Below are 21,535 nucleotides of genomic sequence, written 5' to 3'. Positions count from 1 at the left end.
ATATGTCAGCTGGGGCTTGCTTGCTCTGCAGAGAAGAACAAATTGTCTTCCATTGTGTCCCATTTTCACCCAGGGACTCAATAAATTAACCTTTGACCCCCTTGAAGAGCAGGACCAAGATAATAAAGCCCCCCCTCAGTGTGTTGAAGCCTCTGGCAGGGCAGACATACTCTTAAAAGACTAATGTGGAAATCCATCCCCAAGGTTCTCCCAGCCCTTGAATTTTGACAAATGTGGTCTTCATGGGTTTGTATTTGACAACATAAGCTGTGTTTGGAGATCAACAGTGTGATATGCAGTAATGATTAAAGAGGTCAAGCTCAGAATCAGAAAATGATGTTTTTAGGCCAAATCAAACCATGCTCAGTTGGGCTGATTTGTGGTCTTCAAGGGAAAAACTGGGGAATTACTACTGGTCCTTTTTATAGGCATCATTACATGACATTATTTTATATATATATATATATATATATATATATATATATATATATATATATATATATATATATATATATATATATATATATATATATATATATATATTAGGGGTGCAACGATACACAAAATTCACGGTTCGGTTCGATACTTTGGTGTGGTGTTTTTCAGTCGGGGTACCAAAATCTATCTCTGCCCTGCCCGTCGGGCTATTGTAGGAAGGAAAAATATATGTCAATGCTTTTGCATTCTTTCGGAAATGTAGCTGGGTAATTATGTCATTGGCATCGGTGAGCCACTGTCAATATGTGACATATTGAAATCGCGTTTGAATTTGCGCTTGTTTTTTTGCTTTCACTTTGCAATCGCGCGAACTGTGTATAGAGAGCGACAGCACTGATCTGTGAGTGATGATAATTTGTGCACCAATTCCTCTGACATCGTCTTATTAATTGTTAGCTTACTATGCAAACATGACAAGTGAAATCTCCCGCAGCTTAAACATGTGAGAGGTTGATCGCGCAGAGAATCGCTGAGCTTATGTGAGTGCGTGTGTAAAAGCAGCAGGATTTATATTTGACTACGATGACCTGGATGACTGAGAACCTTCACAGACAGATTTATATTTTAGTTCTGCTGAGCCAAATAAGACAGGTCAAGGTGAAGAAGTGACAGCCAAAGAAAAGCTTACCACAAAACGGAGAAGTTATGACAAATCAGACTATAAGGCAAAAAGAAAGTGCAGCTTTATGGTTTCATGGACAAAAGAATTTCTGTGGCTGCAATATGACGAGCTAAATAACCAGGGCTGCACATAAGTGGTCCGCAGGTGCGCATTCGCTGTCAAAATAAAAAACACGCACAAGGGTTAGGGTTAAATTTAAAAACTGTACTTTTGAGTTAAAATATATATTTATAATTTTAATAAATGACAAATTAAAAAGGCATGAACATTTTTTTTGTATCGAAAAAATATCGAACCGTGACACCAAAGTATCGAACCGAACCGAACCGTGAATTTTGTGTATCGTTGCACCCCTAATATATATATATATATATATATATATATATATATATATATATATATATATATATATATATATATATATATATATATATAATTTATTTATTTATTTTTTAAATCATAAATGCAGAACAGTTCCTACTGAAGGTGGAAGTAGGCAGGTGGAATTTATTACATATGCACTAAATGCATTTCTCTTAAATGTCAAGATTTTCAACTTCTCTTGTAAACTGCAAACTACAAAAATGTTCAAAAATATTACATTTTTGGATTTGGAGAGTTAAAATATTTTCCCTCCTATGGAATATATTCCTATGGAATGTGAGGTCTTTTAATTAAATGGGTGGCTGTGTCTCTGGAGGTGTCGCAAGCCATCCACTAATGCGAACGTGAGTGGTTTGATCCCTGGCTCCTTGAGTTTTGAAAGCATCGCTTGGAGTGGTAGCTATAGAGTGCTTAAACACATACATCAAAGTGCTGTATTAAATGTGTGTATGAATCAGTGAATGTTGCTTCTAGTAAAGAACATTTCAAAGCTCAGCGTGGAAAAGCCCTATAGAAGCCCCAGTTAATCTAACTTAATCTTCCATGTTTTTATCCTAAGCTACAAAGAGGATGGTTCACTCGAACAAATTTCTACATTTCTCTTAACAGTTCAAGATTTCTATTAATGATAAAGAGGAAAAGGTTATACCAGCAACACCAAAACACTGCACATATTTCCTGTCAGATATAAGCAACAGGCATACAATGAATTCAAAATTGTCTTTTAAGTGTTTTTTTTATTCTAATTTTTATGCAGCATTACACCAACTAGTAAATTACAAACTTTTTATTGAAACATTGTGTGTGTGTGTGTGTGTGTGTGTGTGTGTGTGTGTGTGTGTGTGTGTGTGTGTGTGTGTGTGTGTGTGTGTGTGGGGCACACCAGCTGCTTTAGCTGCCTTTTTACTTTACTTATATTTACTTTGTTGAACTTGTGTGGACAGCTGTTTGCCTCTACCACTGTGCATGAAGCAGACTAATTCTGATTTTGTGCATCTCTACTATTTTCTATTTTATTATTTTTATTTTATTTTTTTTCAAATACAAACATAATCATTGGGGGGAGGGGGACTCAAAATAACTTCGTAGAATCAATATAGTGCTCCTAGTTTGATATTTGGCACATGATTACTGTTATTATTCTCTGTGGTTACAAATGGGACCTGCGTAACTTTCCCAATCACGTCTGTATTGATTCGTCAAACAGCAATAGATGTAATGAGTTGCCTGTCACAATATAAGAGTGAACCCTCCTTCTCCGTAAGACTTCTAATTGAATATGGTGTGACTCAAGTGGTTCTCTGGAATAACATAACAGCGTAGATTAATTAACTATCATGCGCTTCAAACAGAAGTAATTAGGAAGTATGCACCTCGCTGTCCTTCTATCCACAGTCCCCTTGGTTACATTCACTCTATTAGTCTCTCTATCATAAACCTTTTTGTGAAGACTGATCCCTGTGAAATCCTTTTTGAAATTAGCATAGCCCAAATGACCAGGGATTGCCAGACCAAGTTAGCACACAGAATGGCATAATTAATAGGGCATTGTAAGTGACGAGAAAACACTGAAAAGACGCGGAAAAAAGAAAAACCCAAACAACAAATTACATTTCTGTGCTCATAAGTATTCTTGTCTCGACTCCGCCATTCACCTTGTTTTAGGGTCTCGGTTTATTGGTGTATGTACTCTGTCATTACCAGTGAAATGAGATTGTATGATGGAAATTGGTGGCAGCCGGTTGTTATATTTAGGTGGCTAATGATGTGAGCGAGTGCGGGAGGGAACAGAAGTAAACAACTAATTTACATGGTGAGGCACAATAGTCCTAGCTCTTTCTCCAGCTCCAACTCAGAAAAGGTTTTTTTTATTTTGTGTGTGCACTTGTGTGCATGTGCGTGTTTGTTTGGTGGTGAGAGAGGGAACAGAGGCCTTTGTGCATGATACATTTTGAATGCCACACAAACACCTTCCAGTGCTGCGAACGGCCGTATCGCGACCCTTATTTTCTAATGACTGCACTACTATAGGTAATGAGTGAGACATGCTGCCAGAAAGAGACCAGAAGCACCATCATGTTTTATGGCTCTGCAGGTCTGCAAGATATACACGTTGTGGGTATAAAAGATGGAATAGACCATTTGATGGAAACGGCATCCCTTTATGAAAGCAACTCCACTCCTCCTCGTCCTCAAGAAGAGATTTCATTACAAAGACGAAACTTCAAACTCTATCATCTTATTACTTTATCACAAGCATCTCTTCTCTGATATTAACAAATGAGATTTTTTTTTCTTAAAGCATGAATGCATAGTAAAATATATGACATTAGATAAGTGACTATAATGGAAAAACTTGGTTATCTAGATATTAAGATGAAACTTGTATATTTCGGGAAAAAAGCCCAGAATCAAATAGAAATCTCCTTTATTCATCCTTCTCCCAGCACAGACGTTTTAGGCATAGATTGGTATCAGTAACATTTTACAAGTATGATTGCAAACTGTGTTGTCGTAGTCGTGCTGTGTTAATCCTATTATTAGTGTATTTCAGAGGGAGAGATATGCTTTTAGAGCCTTGTGTAAAGACATATCTAATTAACATCTTCTTCATATTTGGTCTTTCCTCTGTAGGGGGATCATGTTTTATCTCTGTAAACTTTAATGAAATGTGCTGGGGTATATTAACTTGTACTGTATATAAACGGTTTATTTCAACAGACTGATCAGAAAGGGACTTGGACAACATTTAGGCGAAATGTATTACTTAGTAGTAGGGCTGGGCCATATTATACCGTTCACGATAATACCAGTACAATGTTAGGCAACAATAAGAAAATGAAATATCGCGATAGAATATGGGTAAAACGTGCATGCACAGTGCCTTTGTTTTCATACGCACATGGCCGAAAAAGCATGGCGGCAACGGAGAATGAGAAGGGAGAAAGCGGATCGTTGAGTGAGGATGAACCAGATTTGGTTTGTAAAAATGGTGCCACTTCAGTGATGTGGAACTGGTTTGGTGTTTGTCTGTCAGATACCCACTAAAGTACATTTCTTTTTGTAGAACATGCAAGCGGGCCGTCGTTATTGCCAAATTTGTCGGACTAAGGTGCTCGTAAATCTGGGAGTAATCTGTGTCCTAAACTCCCAACTCCCAAGGTCCCAAAGTCAAACGAACACTGCGGCATCACTGAGAGTTAAAAACTGTCTAAATTCTTTCATCTTTAATAAAGCAATCAGCATTGCTGCTTTACCAGGTTTAACTATGAAGTTTAACATCCAGGCATCAATGAAAACAGAATTTATTACATTTAACGGAGTTAGAAGTTAACAGGAAGTTAGCTCGCTATTTTCGCTAGTTACCTATGCATGATATACCATGTTCTGCTGAGAGGTTTCTGAAAAAATTCAAACGTACAGCTCTGCTATCACTTCCAGACAGGAAACTAAACAGCAGTGACGTTTGTAAGGTTACTGAGGTTGGGCTAGCTGGTATATAATGATGTGCTACGTGATCACTAGCGACACAGCTATGTTAGCATAACATAAACAGTGAAGCTGGAGGATGAACACTAACACTTTTCCACTCGATAAAAGTTAACGTGAGGGTTCCTGACGGTTAGAGACAAATGCAATCGCATGGCAGGATGCTGTAAACGGACCAAACTTAAGTCAGGAGAACAACTGAGACAATCCATCCACAATAGAAGGTTAGTCATTAATATACTGCAACAACATGGGAATAGAGCAGCTGTGATAGAATACAGCATTAATGAATCCATGGTACAGAAGTGGAGGAAGCAAGAAAAATGAGTTGAATAAAGTTTGATTTATCTGACTGCTTTGTTTTGCTTAATGTGCCTTATAATCCCGTGCACCTTATGGTCCGAAAAATACATATTAGACTTTTTTTATTTGGCACACTGCAGTTTAATGTTGCAAAGCACCTCTTTTTAACTTCAGTGGATATTATACATGGTTATGCTCAGGATATGTCAGCCCATTTCTACTGGAAATGGCTTTTGGTTAAACTTTCAGCAAGGAATTTGCATTTGCACTGTTAAATTTTTAAATAGCTTTAATGCATATAAAAAACAATTTAGAACTTTACCCAACCTTTAGATTTTTAGCGTTTCAGATTTCACTGAGCAGTCCTTACCTCTGAAAATAATCTCACAGCTTCTTCTACGGTCCTCTCTTTTTAACACCTTTCTCTGTCTCTGAAAATGAATTATCACACATGAACATTTTTCCTTCCCTTCTGATCTTCTGTAGTTTTAGCCAGGCAACTTTATTGATATCTGGAGCATGAATACGTCAAAGTGATTACAAGAAGAAAGGATGTGTTGAAGACATAAGTTGACTGTGGGATGACATTACTTTCTAAGTACTGAACAAGCATCTTCATCCCATCAACTGTGAGCAACATACAAGTTGCAACACAGAGGTAAATAACTTTCTTGATAGTTTTCTTTAGGAAACTGCCTGTCAGATTAGACTACTAATTAACTGGGATTCCCATTCTGGATTGTTCCGTTCCACTTTAACACCTGTTTAGAAGCAATAAAAGTGCAACCTTAAAATTCTCTTATCTTACCTGGCGGAGCTGTCTGCGTGTGTCCAGTACAGTCAGATATTGATTTAACCTGACAGCTGCTTTTTTTTTCGTTGGAAAAAATGGTCTGAAATATGCATGCTGAGCAGACGTCAAGTGTCCTGCCACAAATTCCAACCTGGCAGCATCCTTGCTCAATTCCATTAGTAAAGGAACTCTTATTGTTTGCTACATCTCAGAAAGGACAACATTAGATGTCCCATACAAATTACATACAAATTGCTTCATTGCCTGTAGTTCATCTGTGATCATGGCTGTTCTGACAAATATAGACTAGAACCAGATATACTTTGTATACAAAAACTGCTCCCATAAAGAAAAACTGTACTGTATAATGTGTTACAAAGTCTGAAAATCTTACTGAGAAACATAATGAATGAATCCGAAGATGTGAACTTGGGTCTCTTTCTCCAGACCTTATCCTCCAGAGGAACTTCTAAAAGCCTTTTACTCACCAAGTCCATTGCAAAAAAGTGATGCTAAATTCTGAATTTTTTGGATATGAACTTGCATTTTAGTGGAAAAAGAAAAGTCGAAATTTAGTGATGACAAGCTGGACCTGGTCTTTCTGCACAGAAAAAGGATGAAATGGAGATTCTGGGTTCATCCAATTCTCAAGACAAGCAAGCACCAGGGAGAATTTCATGGTTTGAGCCAAGATTTCAAGCTCTATCATGGCCACTTTCGTACATATTTCAGGATCTCAGTTGGGCAGTTTGAGCTTTTGCTTTTAGAGTTGGGACCACATTTCAGACAGAAAAACAATTTTAGAGAGCCAATTGAGCCGAAGCAGCATCTATCTGTGTCTGAGGTAAAATAGTATTATTTTACTATTTGTATATCCAGTACCTGTGCGCATTTTGAGCTGCAAGCACAGTGGTCTGATTGGTCAGATCTGTTTATTCGCATCTGAAAATTCAAGCTTGGTTAAAAGAAAAACAAATGCCACAAAGTCTTCTATGGAAATTGTGCGGTTGGTGTGTACAGCTGTATTAAGAAGAATAATTTTAACTCACAAAATATTCAAACAGATTCTGCATGTCATGTGTGTTAAGTCATCAGGATGGTCTGCATTTTGTCAACAGGAGCATAAATAAACCTTAATTTTTGTCATTTCTGCCCACAAATCCATTTCTGCTTCCAAGAACATACTCTCAGATACCTGTTTATGTACTCATCTGAGGAACCGTGAAGATGCTAATTAAACAGATGACTGCTTCAATTATGACAAAAATAGGACAGAAACATTAGTTACTGTGGCAGCTGAAAACATCCAGGACTGCAAATTTCCACCCAAGTTCCCAAATTATCAGACTGTGTACCCACCAACAGGTATTGGAACAAGATGTATTATGCATTTCCTAGGGGCAATATGTAGATTAAGTTTTTAAACTTAGCCAAGCTAATGATAGCAAATTGATAGCAATGAAATAAATCAAACAAACAAAACCACAATTCATTCATGCTCCTTCAGGTACCTCCTGACAGTCTATCCTGTGGTGCTGAGAGGCTGATTGCTCTCCCTAGGGTGCTCTTAGTCCAGACTCAATCAGTCTATCATTTAGCTACCACCTATCTGTTCTTCTGTCATTCAGAATTACACCATGCTTCCTTTAACTGTCAATCAATAAATGAATCCAGGCCCCTCAGGGTTATTTGCATGTTAACTTAGTGCTATGGATCCCCTGGGGCAAGGCAAATGCAAATGATGAATGATTGGAGGAGGATGAGTGAATATTTGCAATTGGAATATTATGCATTGGGTAATGTGAGTGCAAATATTTCTAGGAATATTTGACAGGGACCTTGTTCACTGTTGTGAAGTAGTTTAACTTTACTCGAGGGTTTCGTGCATTACTTTTTGGAAGTGCAAACACTAACAGCAGTCTCGCGTTGTCTTATTGTCAGCAATGATGTAACTCTAACACGGTGAGGTAGGCTTTTCAGACGACATTGTTGCTTGACATTTATAACGGCAATATCCATTGATCTAGTGTTGTTTTTGAAGGACTGGGAGATATAGCCTACTCCCAGATTGCTAATGATCGGACAGGACAAAATGAGTTTAGCCACCTCTGGCTCTCAGCAACAAATGGCAGAGGAAAAGCTGATAGATCCTGGGGCAGCTATAGGTAGACTCCCTAACCTTAGGCATGAAGGCAGGGGCGCAGAGCCACCTTATAAAATTATTATAAGGATGGGGGACAAACTGCAGACAGGAACAGGACATAGATAAGTCATTCATAGCATGCAAATCACTCATTGTTTTCGCTGATGCCAAAGCCAGCAATAGGATGGGTGCATCCTCGCTTAATGGCGTGCCCTTGTTTCTTAACGAAAAGAACAGAGGACATTGTGCATTTTTGTGTGATGCGAACAGATCTGTCCGAACCTCTCCCACAGCTGTTGCACCATTTCTGAATTGGGTCTAAACTCCCGGTAGAGTTGATTCCCTCTAGAGAGCAGATCTGCCATGGTGTTCAACACACTGGGAATGTGTGTCGTGCGTAATGACAGGAGGTGTTTGCTGCTGCACGTAATCAGGCTGTGTGTCAGTCTGTGCAAAGTTACAGAGCAAGTTCCTCATGACGGTGTATATACGCACTGCTGTTATGTCTGTTTTAACTAAGATATGACAACTTTTCAGAAGCGGCAAAAAACACTTCAGCTAGAGCTGGGCGATATGAGATTTTTTCATATCACGATATGTTTTTTTCATTTCAGGCGATAACGATATCTATCACGATATAAGCCAAATAACTATATTTGTAAGATTTAAATGTGCCGTTGCTCACGAGTAAAATGTGAAATAATCAGCAGCTTGTTTTTATTTAAATATTTATTTCCCATAATAAGTTCAACAGGGTAGATGTACTTAAGGAACATGAGACTTTTTCAGATAGATAAAGGCAAATATTGCAAACTACACAAAAGGCAGCCGCTAAAGCGTTTAAGTTTCAAAATAGAACAAACGAAACAGACTAAATTGTCAATTCCACTTAGAAACAAAATATTAATTCTAAAAATAAATCTTAGTTTGTTTTACAGAAGAACAGACAAAACTGACTAACTTTTGTCAATATCAAATAAACAGAACTAAAAGGAAATTCTCAATCTCTCCTTGTTGTATAGCTTAGCTTTTCAAACAGTTTTAACAGTTACTTTAGTCTGACAAAAGCCGAATGACGAATTAGCGCTTCCATTCAGAGACTGAGGCTACGTCCACACGTACACGGGTATTTTTGAAAACGGAGATTTTCCGTTTTCGTTTTAAAAAATAATCCCGTCCACACATAAAGGCAGAAATGAAGGAAAACGCTGCTATGAACATGCCAAAGCAGCAGGTGGCGCTAGATTCCTAACCGTGCAGAAATGTTGGCCAATCAGAAGTCTAGAAGCCTCGGTGGGAAAAAGTAAACAAAGCTGGGGCATAGAAGCAGAACTGAGTCGTATGTGTGGACGGACAGTAACTGTGTGTATATGTAAGCATTTAAACACTGCAGAGAGTAGAATTAACAGTATTGTAGAAATTCATTTCACCGAAACAATAACGTGGCGCACACCTTTGACGCTGCGTTTTCTCCGTTTTTCTAGTCCACACGTAAATGCAAAAACAGAGTTTTTAAAAATCTTCGTTTTCAGTGACCAAAAACGCAGTTTACGTGTGGACGAAAGGTGCAAAAGCATAGAAAAATCTGCGTTTTCAAAAATACCCGGGTACGTGTGGACGTAGCGCATGCACCAGTTTATTGTATTTCCAGTAGGGCTGAACGATTATGGAAAATAATCTAATTGCGATTTTTTTGCCCCAATATTGCAATTGCGATGCGATATGCGATTATTTTTTAAGGTCTTTGTCTTCTGTATTATTAAACAAAGACAAGCAATACATCATATAGTATGGCCAATACTATATTACATTAATTTTAAACTGTTCTTTCCTGGAAGACAGACCTCTGTTATGATGACATGAGGTGATGCATGAATTGATGACTGACATTTTTATTTAACTTCTTCAATCACAACAGTATATTTGAACATACACAATAGTTTATTTTTAGCTTACAAACATCTGAGCATAAAGTGCTGACAAGGAACCCTGGTGTAAACATTAAAATGAAAGTCAGTACAATGTGCAGATTGCAGAAATATACATAAACAAAATCAGTGGCTTTACCACACTCAGTTTTTCGACATCTGTGAACTACTAGACAGTCATTCAATTAAAAAATAATATTAAATAAATAAAACTAATAAATAAAAAATACACACATCTTACTGATCTCTGCAGTCAGTAACATTACACATAAAGTGCAAACATAATAGCAATTGTATAAACACACACACAAACACGCCTTTAAAATTTAAAGGCGTGAAATTGGACGGTCTAGCCTTCTGAATCAGAAGGCTAGTTCTGATTAGCGTCACCGCTGTCTCGGTGGAGTTTAATAAACTCGGCCGTCTGCTTCTTGCTATCTAAAATATAACCAGACACTGGCGTAAATTCTCGACTGTCTCATACTTCTGTTTAATAAGTTTTCTGTTTGACGTTTAGTCAGCTGTGTGAAAACCAAGGAGGAACCCACCCGGGGGATTAATAAAGTTTTATTTTATCTAATCTAATAACTTTAATCTCAGCCAAACCGTGAGAACTGAGGGAGCGTTAATTTCAGAATGGGACCAAATGATCCCCCACCTTTTCGGAATTTGGAAATGTCTGGAATAAAAGCCTAGATACCACTCCTCAGCTTAAGAGAGAGGATATTTTGCTCTCTAAAGCCTTTTTGGCCCTGCTCTGTAGCCATTGAACCCACCACGCCATTGTAAATGGTTGGTTTCGTTGCAAACTGTAGCCTGTAGCACCTGGCAACGGTTGTTAACACTCATGAATAGACTGCGCGTGCTTGCCATTCCTCCACCCTGGCGGCTAATTAACCCAGGGGACGAAAGTTCAGAAACAAGGTCCAGTCACACTGCTCTCTTGGCTTTATGTCTGGCTTCATAAAAAAAATAAAACATGTCCGTACATACTAGGGGTGCAACGATACTCGTATCGGTATTGAACCGTTCGATACAGTGCTTTTGGTTCGGTACGCATATGTATCGAACAATACAAAAATTTTTATTTATTTTATCAACTTTTCTTCTGACAATGCTGTCTGTGTTGAGCGCTCAGTGAATCTGCGTTCAACTACTGTGCCTAGGCTGCACTGTCGAGTGCAGATCCACTGAGCGCAGCTCAAGCTAGCAAGACAGAAGCTAAGCTCAAAGCTGAACCTCACCCACCCTCATTCAGATCTGGCGTTTGGAACTATCTTGGTTTTCATGTGAAGCATGACCCTGATGGTAAGCGCGTCATGGACAAAAGAAAAACAATATGTCGGATGTGCCACGCAATGCTCAATTGGTGGGAACTAGTGCGTTAGCACAGTTATCTTGTTAACGTGTTGACCCCGTCCAGCCCCACACACGGGGCGATCCGTGGTAACTCGTTAACGGAGATTTGCTGCGTTATGGCGTTAATGTCATTTTAACGAGATTAACGCTGACAGCACTAGTGGGAACACAACGAATATCACTGCACATTTACACCGACAGCATCCTAGTGCAAAGACAAGTGGAAGCAGACAAAAACAACAAGCATGCATGCTACAAACTTTACCCGAGTCATTTAGACAGCCGTTAGCACATGATTCTCCTTATGGGGACCTGATATGTTTAATATGCTGCTGAGAATATAGCCCAGAAGAAGCGGATAGTATAGCTTTTATTTTGGAAAGAGCCATTTATCTGTAATAAACTCTCTTTTCCAAAGATGAGTGATTTCTCGATCAGATAGATTTATTTATTTTTTTTAATTTGTTGTTTCAGCAACATTACATTTAAAAACCATACTTTTGAGTTAAAACATATATTTATAATTTTAATAAATGACAAATTAAAAAGGCATGAACATTTTCTTGTATCGAAAAAATATCGAACCGTGATACCAGAGTATCGAACCGAACCATGAATTTTGTGTATCGTTGCACCCCTAGTACATACCCACAATTCTACCAAAGGCACAGGATGTGCTAGCAGTAACGCGACAACTGCTATTATTTCCTCAATGAAAATACAAAGCTACAGCATAATAAATGTTCCCGAAAACTAAAAAAAAAAACCACGTTCTTGAACAACCTTAATGGCTGCGTCAATGAACATATTAAATTAATTATTCTGGTTGAGGACCGCTGAGGAGCTCTTATAATCTTTACAGGGAAGAAAGTGAGAATGCCTAGTGTGGGGGCCAGGGGTTGGGGGGGCCCTTGTCCTTGAAGTAATTGGTCTGTCTTGAACAGGCGTGGTGGTAGTGGCGCTTCCGTGATTGGTCACGCCAGAGGGCGCTTCCCATAGTGAAATACTGAAGGAGGTTTGAAAGAAAACATTTAAATGAGGTATTGATTGCACACTTTTCTAAGACAGATGAGGAAGCTTATTTTTACTCAGCTTTGCCCTTTATCTGGTAGCCACAATGTAATCCCGCTCCCACCTCCTTCACAAATCTCAAAGGAGCAGTCTCTGCTTAGTTTTAAACTCTTTGGAAAGAACATTCTGCAGCCAGCGATCAATAGCCTCCCCGGCAGGGCGTGGAGGTGGTGACATCAATTACCACTTGGATCAAGTTGATAAAGTAGTGTCCTTTTGGAAATGGCATTTAGCCTCCTTGTCTTTGTGTACAGGAAATAAGGCTGTCTACATTAAAATAAGGGATCTTTGGACTGAACCGTCCTGATGTTCAGCCTGAGCAGATACTTGTGATACCTCTGAACCAGTCAGAAATAGTTCATTTATTTTTTCCTTTGTTCTGATGTGTCATGATGATATAAAGGATTTTAATAGAAGTGCTGAGGTGATTTTAGTTTGTCAAAATTTGAAGTATGGTTAATTAATCCTTAATTTACTCCTGTAAACAAACATATCACAGCAGTATAAATCAAAAAGTTGGTCTACTTTAGACATGGGCATTCTTGCAGTGACTGTTGAGATATGGATAATGTGAATTCAGAATTCCTTGAAAGTTTCACGTATTGAATTCTCAAATTTTAATGAATCAGAGTTTAATAATATTTGAATCAAAATATAACCGTGGTGTTGTTATTTTGCCATCACCGTATGTCACACCTGATTAAGCCATGCCCATATAGGGCTTATCACCAACATTACAAATAACTAAAAGCTGTTTTTTATTCAAGAATATTTGGTTGCTTAGAGGCATAATTAAAGCACAAAGCTACAGTTTCAGGGACTTTAATTACATCAGAAGTATTGAGTAAATTATTAGAAGTTTGATGTAAAACATTGGAGGGATTTAGTTTGATAGAAGAGCAATAGATGCGAACAGAAGTGTTAAAATAACCAAATATTTCGCTTGCAGATTTAGCAGGAATACACATTTATTGTTAAATTTTTAGCTTTTTTTACATTTTACATTTCCGCTGAATTGCCATGCTGAAACACTGCAACTCCAGTTCATTTTCACACGTTTTTTTTTTCCTCTGCTTTTGATGGATATTTCTATATTCTGAAAAGGCTACATCTGGCAGGTGTTAGAGGCCTTAAGTGTTCCCAGCCTTCACTTCTTGTGGGTAGAGAGCCTGCGGGTCATAGGGGATTGCACAAAGGGAGCTGACAGCAAATACGACCCCTTTTAAAAAGTAGAAATGGGATTGATTCCTGCACACTTGTTGCTTAGCAACTGCAAAGCCTCGTTGAGAGAGAATATTGACCTCTTGTTGATAAAGTCCAATTACATTTTTTCCCCCTCCACTCTGTATATCCAGAGATTTTACAATGTCATATTCTCTTCCCCCCTTGTGTGTACACTGTATTTCCCATTCAATATCATGGAGCAATATTATGCGATTGCTGCCTTTTGGTGCCGCTTTGTGACTAAGAAGGTCTTTGAATGAGATAACACGTCTTACATAGCATGAATTTGGCTAACAAGGGCACTCAATGTGACTAACTGGTGTTTGTTGCTAATTCAGTCAATTAACATGTTTCTAGACCTCCTGCTTGCTAAATGGCCCCAGAGCTGCCACAGACGAATTTCTATCACCCCGATAAATGTAATTCAGCCACAGCCAAAACCATTTAGCATGTTCCAGCATGCCCTAAAATGAAAATTGATTTCTAAATTTCATTAACATTTTTCCCTCCTCTCATTCTGTGCACTCTCTGTAAGAGTATCCATGCTTAGCCGGCTGCATGCTCTAATTGCAAATTATCAAGTGCTAATCGATTTGTCCTTTCTGTGGATGTGGGTGAGAATGAGCTTTGCGGTAATCGGTTCTTTTTTCTTAAGAGTTTGAGACTGTTTGCTTTAACTGTAACTGTGGTGAAAGATCATGCACCTGTTGGGTTTTAAGCTTACTGTAAACCCCTGTGAGGTCTTCAGTGAAGCGATGCCGTGCTTGAGATATTTGAGAGATATTTTGTGTCGTTGATGAGCTTTTCTCTTCTCACTTTACTCTTTCTCAGAACACGTCTGCTCCATCATCGCCTCCATGCTGAGAAATCTCAAGTCCCAGCAGAGAAGCAGGCTCCTCAGCAAGTTCACGGAGAACGACTGTGAGAAGGTTTGTATCATTGTCGTCTTGCTGGTTTCTTCATTCTTCTTCTTGCCTTGCAACCCCTTTTTGTTTTGCATCTCATGTTTTTGAGTGCTTCATCAGACTGTGTTGTTGTCTTCATTACCAGTTGTTTTTTTTTTTCATTCCGAGCAGGTGTACTATATTTCCTAAATTTAAATGACTTAAAAATATATTTTCTAAAATTGCTTTGTACTCTGTGCAATAGAAACGCACTGATCAATATTAGGAGTAGATAATGATCCAATCCTGACTCAAATGTGTCAGGACTGGGTATCGGTGAGAGAAGGCTCTGAATACTACTACAGCATGACTGAGCTTAAGTAGCCTTACAGCAAGGGTTATTCTGCACTTTGTCATATGTTTGCAACTGGTTTTTACCCAAATACTAGAATGAAACTTACAGGCAACGAAGCTTTCCATATTGGATTCTTTCTGTCATTCATCCACACTTGCTAATATTTGATCTTATATAATGTTTAGCCCCTAGATGAGAGCAGCATCTAGTCAATGAGACTAGTGAAAAAATATTGGATGAAAAGCATAATCAAATTTTTTTTAAATCTTTTATTTTCTTTATCCTTGTACTGTTTTCATTTATTAGTTTACTAAATGTATATTCTTGGGGGTGTTTTTTTTTTAATGTATTTTATTTGTGTATTTTATTTTGTGACATAATCTTTAGGTCCTGATCTTGCGTTATACATTTTAAAAAAAAATATCGTTTTGAATACTTCTAGTGCTGCTCGGTACTCTGTATCTGCAGACATTTAAAGTCATTTTATCGGAACTGGGAAAAGTTGATCATCTGTCCCTTTTGGACACTGGTAGTTACGTATTTCTCTGTGCTCCATGATGTAGTGCAGCGGTCCCCAACCGTTTTTGCTCCACGGACCGGTTTAATGTCAGACAATATTTTCATGGACCGGCCATTAAGGTGTCGCGGATAAATACAACAAAATAAAATCATACGACCAAGACAAAAACTGTGGTATTTTGTAAATATAATAATAAACACAAATTCACTGTGTAATTGTGTAACTTTATTAGCAGCATCATCCTGAAATGCGCCAACAACATTGAGTGTAACATCCTCCTCTCTGCCCCTTAATGCTCTCTTGTCGCTATGGTAATGCGTAAATATTTCATTCAAAATAAGACACACAACTACAACACGGGAAAAGACCCAGGGAAACCGAGTTAACGATAAAAACCATAAATTTCGCACCCAAGCCTCAACTCTTGCACCCCGGTACCAAAACAACTCACGGACTGTTACCGGTCCAGTCCGCTGGTGTAGTGGTTTACATATTCTCTTTACACAGAGAAGATCCTTGGTTAGGACTGGGAGGAGATACAATCCCAGCCTCATGGGGTCACAAGTTTGTGTACTCCTCATGCCGGCCCCAAGCCCACTTAAATGGGAGGATTACATTTGGAGGTCATCTGTGCCTAATCAAACATACAGATCCATCCGCTGTGGCGACCCTTGTGAGGGAGCAGCCAAAAGAAGCTTTTAACTATTAGTCAGAAAATTCACATGGCAGTCACATCAACTGATTTCCCCCAAGCCTCTTCCTAATATCTTGAGTTTTTGTTCAAACTAGTCTTTAGTTTAAATTTACGTGAGCTGCATCAACAAAACTTACGCCCAGTCGTAACTTTGAGCGGTCTTTGCGATGCAAAATGTTTTACAGCAACTGTAGAGGATCAAAAGGAAAAAAAAGACAAGTTCAGTGACATTTCATTTATAAAAGTATTAAAGTTGTGTGGTCAGTAAAAACAAAACACTGGCTGCCTAGCTTTAACTTCATGACAACAGTGTTGAACATGTATAATGAATGTACAAATTATTACTCTTGGAAATAATTTTTAATCATAGATAGACTACATATGTTTTCTTTCAAAAGCAAAAACAAAAAAGTCTATTTTGAAACTGGTAGAAATACCACAGCTAAAAAGGTTAGTATACATGGAAACGAATAAAGCAAAAGTGATTAAAGGTGAAAGCCTGAATATTCAGCGTATCCACGATTGGGCTTTGCCACAGATCTTATTTTCATAACTAGGGCTGCTCGATTATGGCAAAAATGATAATCACGATTATTTTCACTGAAATTGAGATCACGATTATTTGACGATATTTATTTAACCCTTTAAGACCTACTATAGAACCAAGTCCACCAGAGCTTATATTTTTTTTTTTACATGCTGTAGTGCCATTTGTGGGAGCATTTCAAGTTGCTATACATCAATACAACTGTTATAGCCCATATTTTAATAATATGTATGCATTAAGTGCATAGTAATTACATAAATTGCAAAAAAGTGCAATAAACTACAAAAAAAATTGAAAATCGCTTTTGTTTTGTTTACATATATTTCTACTTGGAGAAATTTAAGAGGTTTATCCCTCAAAACTTTAAATACAATAAAGTTGCAAAAAATAGTTTCCCACCACAGGAAATTTATTTTGAGTGTCTTCATAGTTTTATTTTGGAGATACAGCAATTTTTATATACTGCAGGAAAAACAAAAAACAATCCTATGATGCAAATTTGCAAAGAAAACAGCATGTGCATCATTTCACTGTGGGAAGTGTTACGAACAGCTGATAGGAACGGCAAAACGTGTTTCTGGAATATTATGTTTTTGTTCCTGCAAGCGCTTTTTATGCAATTTTTGCAAAGCTATATGTGGAACGAAACCGTGACCGAGGACAAGCTGATGGCATCAGATGTAAGTACAACTCCTCCGGTTTCATATGCAAAACAAATTATTGCGCTAGCTTACGCGGTTCAGGTTCTACAGGGATTTAAAAATAGTTACGCAAAACGGAGCGTGCTGCTCTGACCGGCTTTAAAGGGTTAACAATGACTTTAAAAAAATAATATAAAATAGTGTGCAACATCACTGAAGTTTTTTTTTTTTTAAACTCTCTTTTCAACCAACGGCAGTCACTCTCCAAATAACTTCTGCTTAGCTTTCCGAGCTTGCCTCGGGTCCTCTTAATCATCGGTCTCCAACCTTTTTTGCGCCACGGACCGGTTTATGCCCGACAATATTTTCACGGACCGGCCTTTAAGGTGTCGCGGATAAATGAGGGAGGGGCTAATAATCGGCTCCGTCATTTTTAATGATCGTTGAAAGCCCAGATCGTAATCGTGATTAAAATTCGATTAATTGAGCAGCCTTATTCATAACATACTCACATTAGAAGGCCATTCAGCTTCCACACACTTGGGGAACACCTTTACCTGAACCAGTCTGCAGTAGTTCTATTTTTTCCAGAAACTAGTTCTAAGACGTTACGAGAGGTTAAATACACCGAGGTCATCGAGTCACTCTGTACCTGTGTATACCGTCTCCCATATGTTGCAGAATGTGAGAAAGCAATTATGATGTCAAACCTGACAGCGCGACACACTGCACACTCTCCCACCACCCACCTCAACTCCCACGATCCTACTCACATGTGCCCAAATGTGTCATATTCAGCCTGTGGCTCAAGGCCATTTTATTGGATGCATGACTTTTTTTGAAAATGCCTGTGGTACAAATCAAATGTCGATAGCTTTCTCACTACTGAGGCAACCTAGAGTCTCATTTTAATCAGCTTTTAAGGTTTGTATCCAGCGTCTGGCGATATGTTAAGGCAATAAGGGAAGCTTGTGTTTTCTTCTCTTTGTTTGCCACTCCATAGGTTACTCCCTGCAAAAGGTCTGTAGCCAAATAAATGAGGGGATGATCAGTGGCATACTAACATATAAAAAGAAATATGAAATTGGAAATGTATTTTTCTATTGTTACTTCATTTTAAGAAGGTGGAATTTGTTTGTCCCTGTTAGAATTTTTCAATATATGCTCGCAGAGCTTCATCCTGCTTTTGCGCTGCTTTGTAGTGTCCTCTTTATGTTTCTTTTTTCCACTTTGCATCTCTCACTTTTTTTCTACTTTGCTCTATTTCATTTTCTCTCCAGGTTGATCGACTGATGGAGTTGCATTTTAAGTACCTCGAGGCTGTTCAACAGGCTGACAAAAGGATTGAAGGAGAGAAACATGTAAGCATCTCTTCTTTTATTCCTTTTTCGCATCCCTCCCTCTTACCCTCTCAGTCTGTCAGTGAGGCTTTTTGATTTGATGATGAATTTACATTATGCATTCGTGTTTCCTGGATTTCATTATTGACCACAAACAAAAGCCACCAATGAATTATGAGTCACTGAGACATTATTCGGAGTAATATTGCTATACAGGCGTTTTTCTGTTTTGGGTTGGTTTGATCTTTTTGATTTGTTTGTTTTGTAGGACAAGACAAATTCCAATAAAGCTCTGTAAAATATAACTAAGAACAGAATGCAATGATTTCCAAATACCATTAAGCAATGTTTTACTCACAATGGATTAAAAAAAACATGGAAGAAATGTACCATTTCAGGCGAAACTAGAGTTATTTTTAATTTGATGGCATCAACATGGGTTAAGGCCATCCCCTCTTCTTTTCACAACAGTCTGTAAATGTCTGGGACTGAGGAGAGCAGCTGCTAGACTTTTGAGAGTGTTGTTTTCCCGTTCTTGTCTGATAGAGGATCCTATTGTAAAAGCTGCAGTATGCAGCTTTGCGTTGCCTTGCTGAAATATGCAAGGCCCTGCCTGAAAAAGACAATGGATGGGAGCTTATGTTGCTGTAAAACTTGAATAGATCTTTCACCACTGATGGTACATTTCCAGCTGTGCAAGCTGCCAGTTCCATAAGAACCAATGTACCGCCGTACCATATGAGATGCAGACCTTGGCGTTGAGGACTGATGACAAATTGGATGATCCTTCTCCTCTTTAGGACACAGCGTCCATGTTTTCTAAGTAGAAATGTAAATTCATTGGACCGCAGAACAGAGAAGCACTATTTCTGGACCTTGTTCAAATATGGCTTCGTCTTTGCATGATTAAGCTTTGTCCTGCGTTTGTGGACGGCAGGCTGTACCGAATGCACCCAGATAAGTTGCCCAGAACTTACCATTCCTGCATTCCCTTTCCAGGCCTGGAAGAGTTTGTGTGTGTATTAAAGGCTATAGATAGAGAAAACTTTGGGGCCATTTACTCAAGATTTATGGCCCTTTTTTATAAGTGATGAACAGCCTAATTTAGTTTAATGTTTTATAAAAGCCCGTCCACCCATTCCTTCATTTTCTTAACCACTTGTCCAATTCAGGGTCATGCTAGTGCTGGAGCCTATCTCAGCTGTCATATGGCACGAGGCGGGGTACCCCCCTGGACAGGTGGCCTATTCAGAGTGTCAGAAAATGGGAAGAGGGAAATGTATTGTCAGTAAGAGCTCATTTATCAGGTGGTTTATCTGTGGTGTTGCGTCGACACTCTTTTAAAGGACACGTACAGAAGCATTGCTAGGTTGAATACATTTAGAGAGAGAGGAAGAGAAGGAAGTTAAGAGACAGGTCTGTGAGTTACTTGAGCAGTCTGCAGCAGGTCATCGCAACAGCACAAGATAAACTCTGAGTTGGAATTGTCCACGGACGGGGGAAAAAATGTGGACCGCAGCGCAATATCAGACAGACATGGTTTTGTATTGTCCACCAGCTAAATCACACTGCAATATAGATGTTCAGATTTCAGCTGCATTTCCTGTTTGAAAGGATTGGTGTTTGCGTTCAAAAATACAGTCCTTTTTGGTTTTTTTGGAGGGATGGGGTAGATAAGGTGTGCGGTTCCACACAGTGTCACATCCAAAGCCATGAGGGAAGAGACCTAAAATACAATCACAGTCCTGCTGATAACAATATGACAGTTTACAGAAGAATGGAAAGTTTGATAGCTGTGTGAAAGTGGCCTATTGAGCTGTCTGCGTGTGTATATGTCAGCGCATTGAGCTGTGGGCTAGACGCAACGATAGAGGGCTAGAGATAGAAGATAAGTGACCGAGCAGGGGATAATGGCTTGAATGGAGAGAGAAAGAGCCTCAAAAAGGTTGGAAGATAAGAAAAGACATAGTTATACTTTAAATATCTCAACAGATATATAGTCAAAATAAGAGGAGATGGTGTCATAAATGCAAGGAGAAAGAGCGAGGTTTGAGTGAAAGCAAGAATGACAAGGGGAACCGGGGTTTGGCTGGAGACAGATAAGTGTGAGATTCCTATCTAAAGATGACAGAAGATTAATTTCTCAGACAGGCATCTTTGGTGGGATTGCCAAGAAAAGACCAGACAGTTTGACATTTTCTCTCCATCTCTCTTTCTCCTTTTCTCTTCTCTCTCCCTGCCTCCCTCTATCGTTCTCTCGCCTCTTCTTCCGTGATGGTGGAAGTATGACTGCGATAACATGGTGATAAGAAACATGTCTACGTGTGCAGCTATCTTTGAAGCCACATGGTTTTGCTTCAGCCAGTTCAGCCTTCATACTGTGAGCCAGTTTGTCGCACAGCAACAGTATTCTCTTCATTTTACACTGAAAAAGAGAATAATTAAAATATCTAGGCTCTGACTGGAGGTTTTTTCAGCTAGTAGTCATGAGCTCAAGTAAATCACATTGATAAGATGCATTTCTTTATTCGAGTGCACATTTTTTAGGTTGAATCAGAGCACTGTTTTAGTTTCCGTGTTGGTGAGCATTATTCACCTTTTATTTTTGCTTGCAAAGGAGCACTTGTACCATTTATAGACTTATAGTTATATGAATATAAGTGTTTAATGGTGTAGAGCAGGGGGGTCCAACTCCAGGCCTCAAGGTCTGGTGTCCTGCAGGTTTTAGATGTGTCCTTGA

The 21,535-nt window shown here is 38.6% G+C and overlaps 1 protein-coding gene across 1 annotated transcript in view; it reads left to right on the top strand.

Annotated features, from left to right (window-relative positions):
• ctnnbl1 (catenin, beta like 1) overlaps positions 1-21,535 on the top strand; it is a 76,045-nt gene that overhangs the window by 28,633 nt on the left and 25,877 nt on the right. Inside the window, exons 12-13 of the mRNA XM_085394531.1 lie at positions 14,646-14,743; positions 18,736-18,816. Of these exons, the coding sequence (XP_085250657.1) occupies positions 14,646-14,743; positions 18,736-18,816 (179 nt within the window). The remainder of the gene's footprint in view (positions 1-14,645; positions 14,744-18,735; positions 18,817-21,535) is intronic.

Source organism: Rhamphochromis longiceps, linkage group LG20, assembly GCF_057381845.1.
Source record: "Rhamphochromis longiceps isolate RC_006_pf linkage group LG20, R_longiceps_female_GT1.1, whole genome shotgun sequence".
NCBI classification, from domain to species: Eukaryota; Metazoa; Chordata; class Actinopteri; order Cichliformes; family Cichlidae; genus Rhamphochromis; species Rhamphochromis longiceps.
Note: the sequence above shows the minus strand (reverse complement) of the source record. Positions and strands in the feature narration are given on the sequence as shown.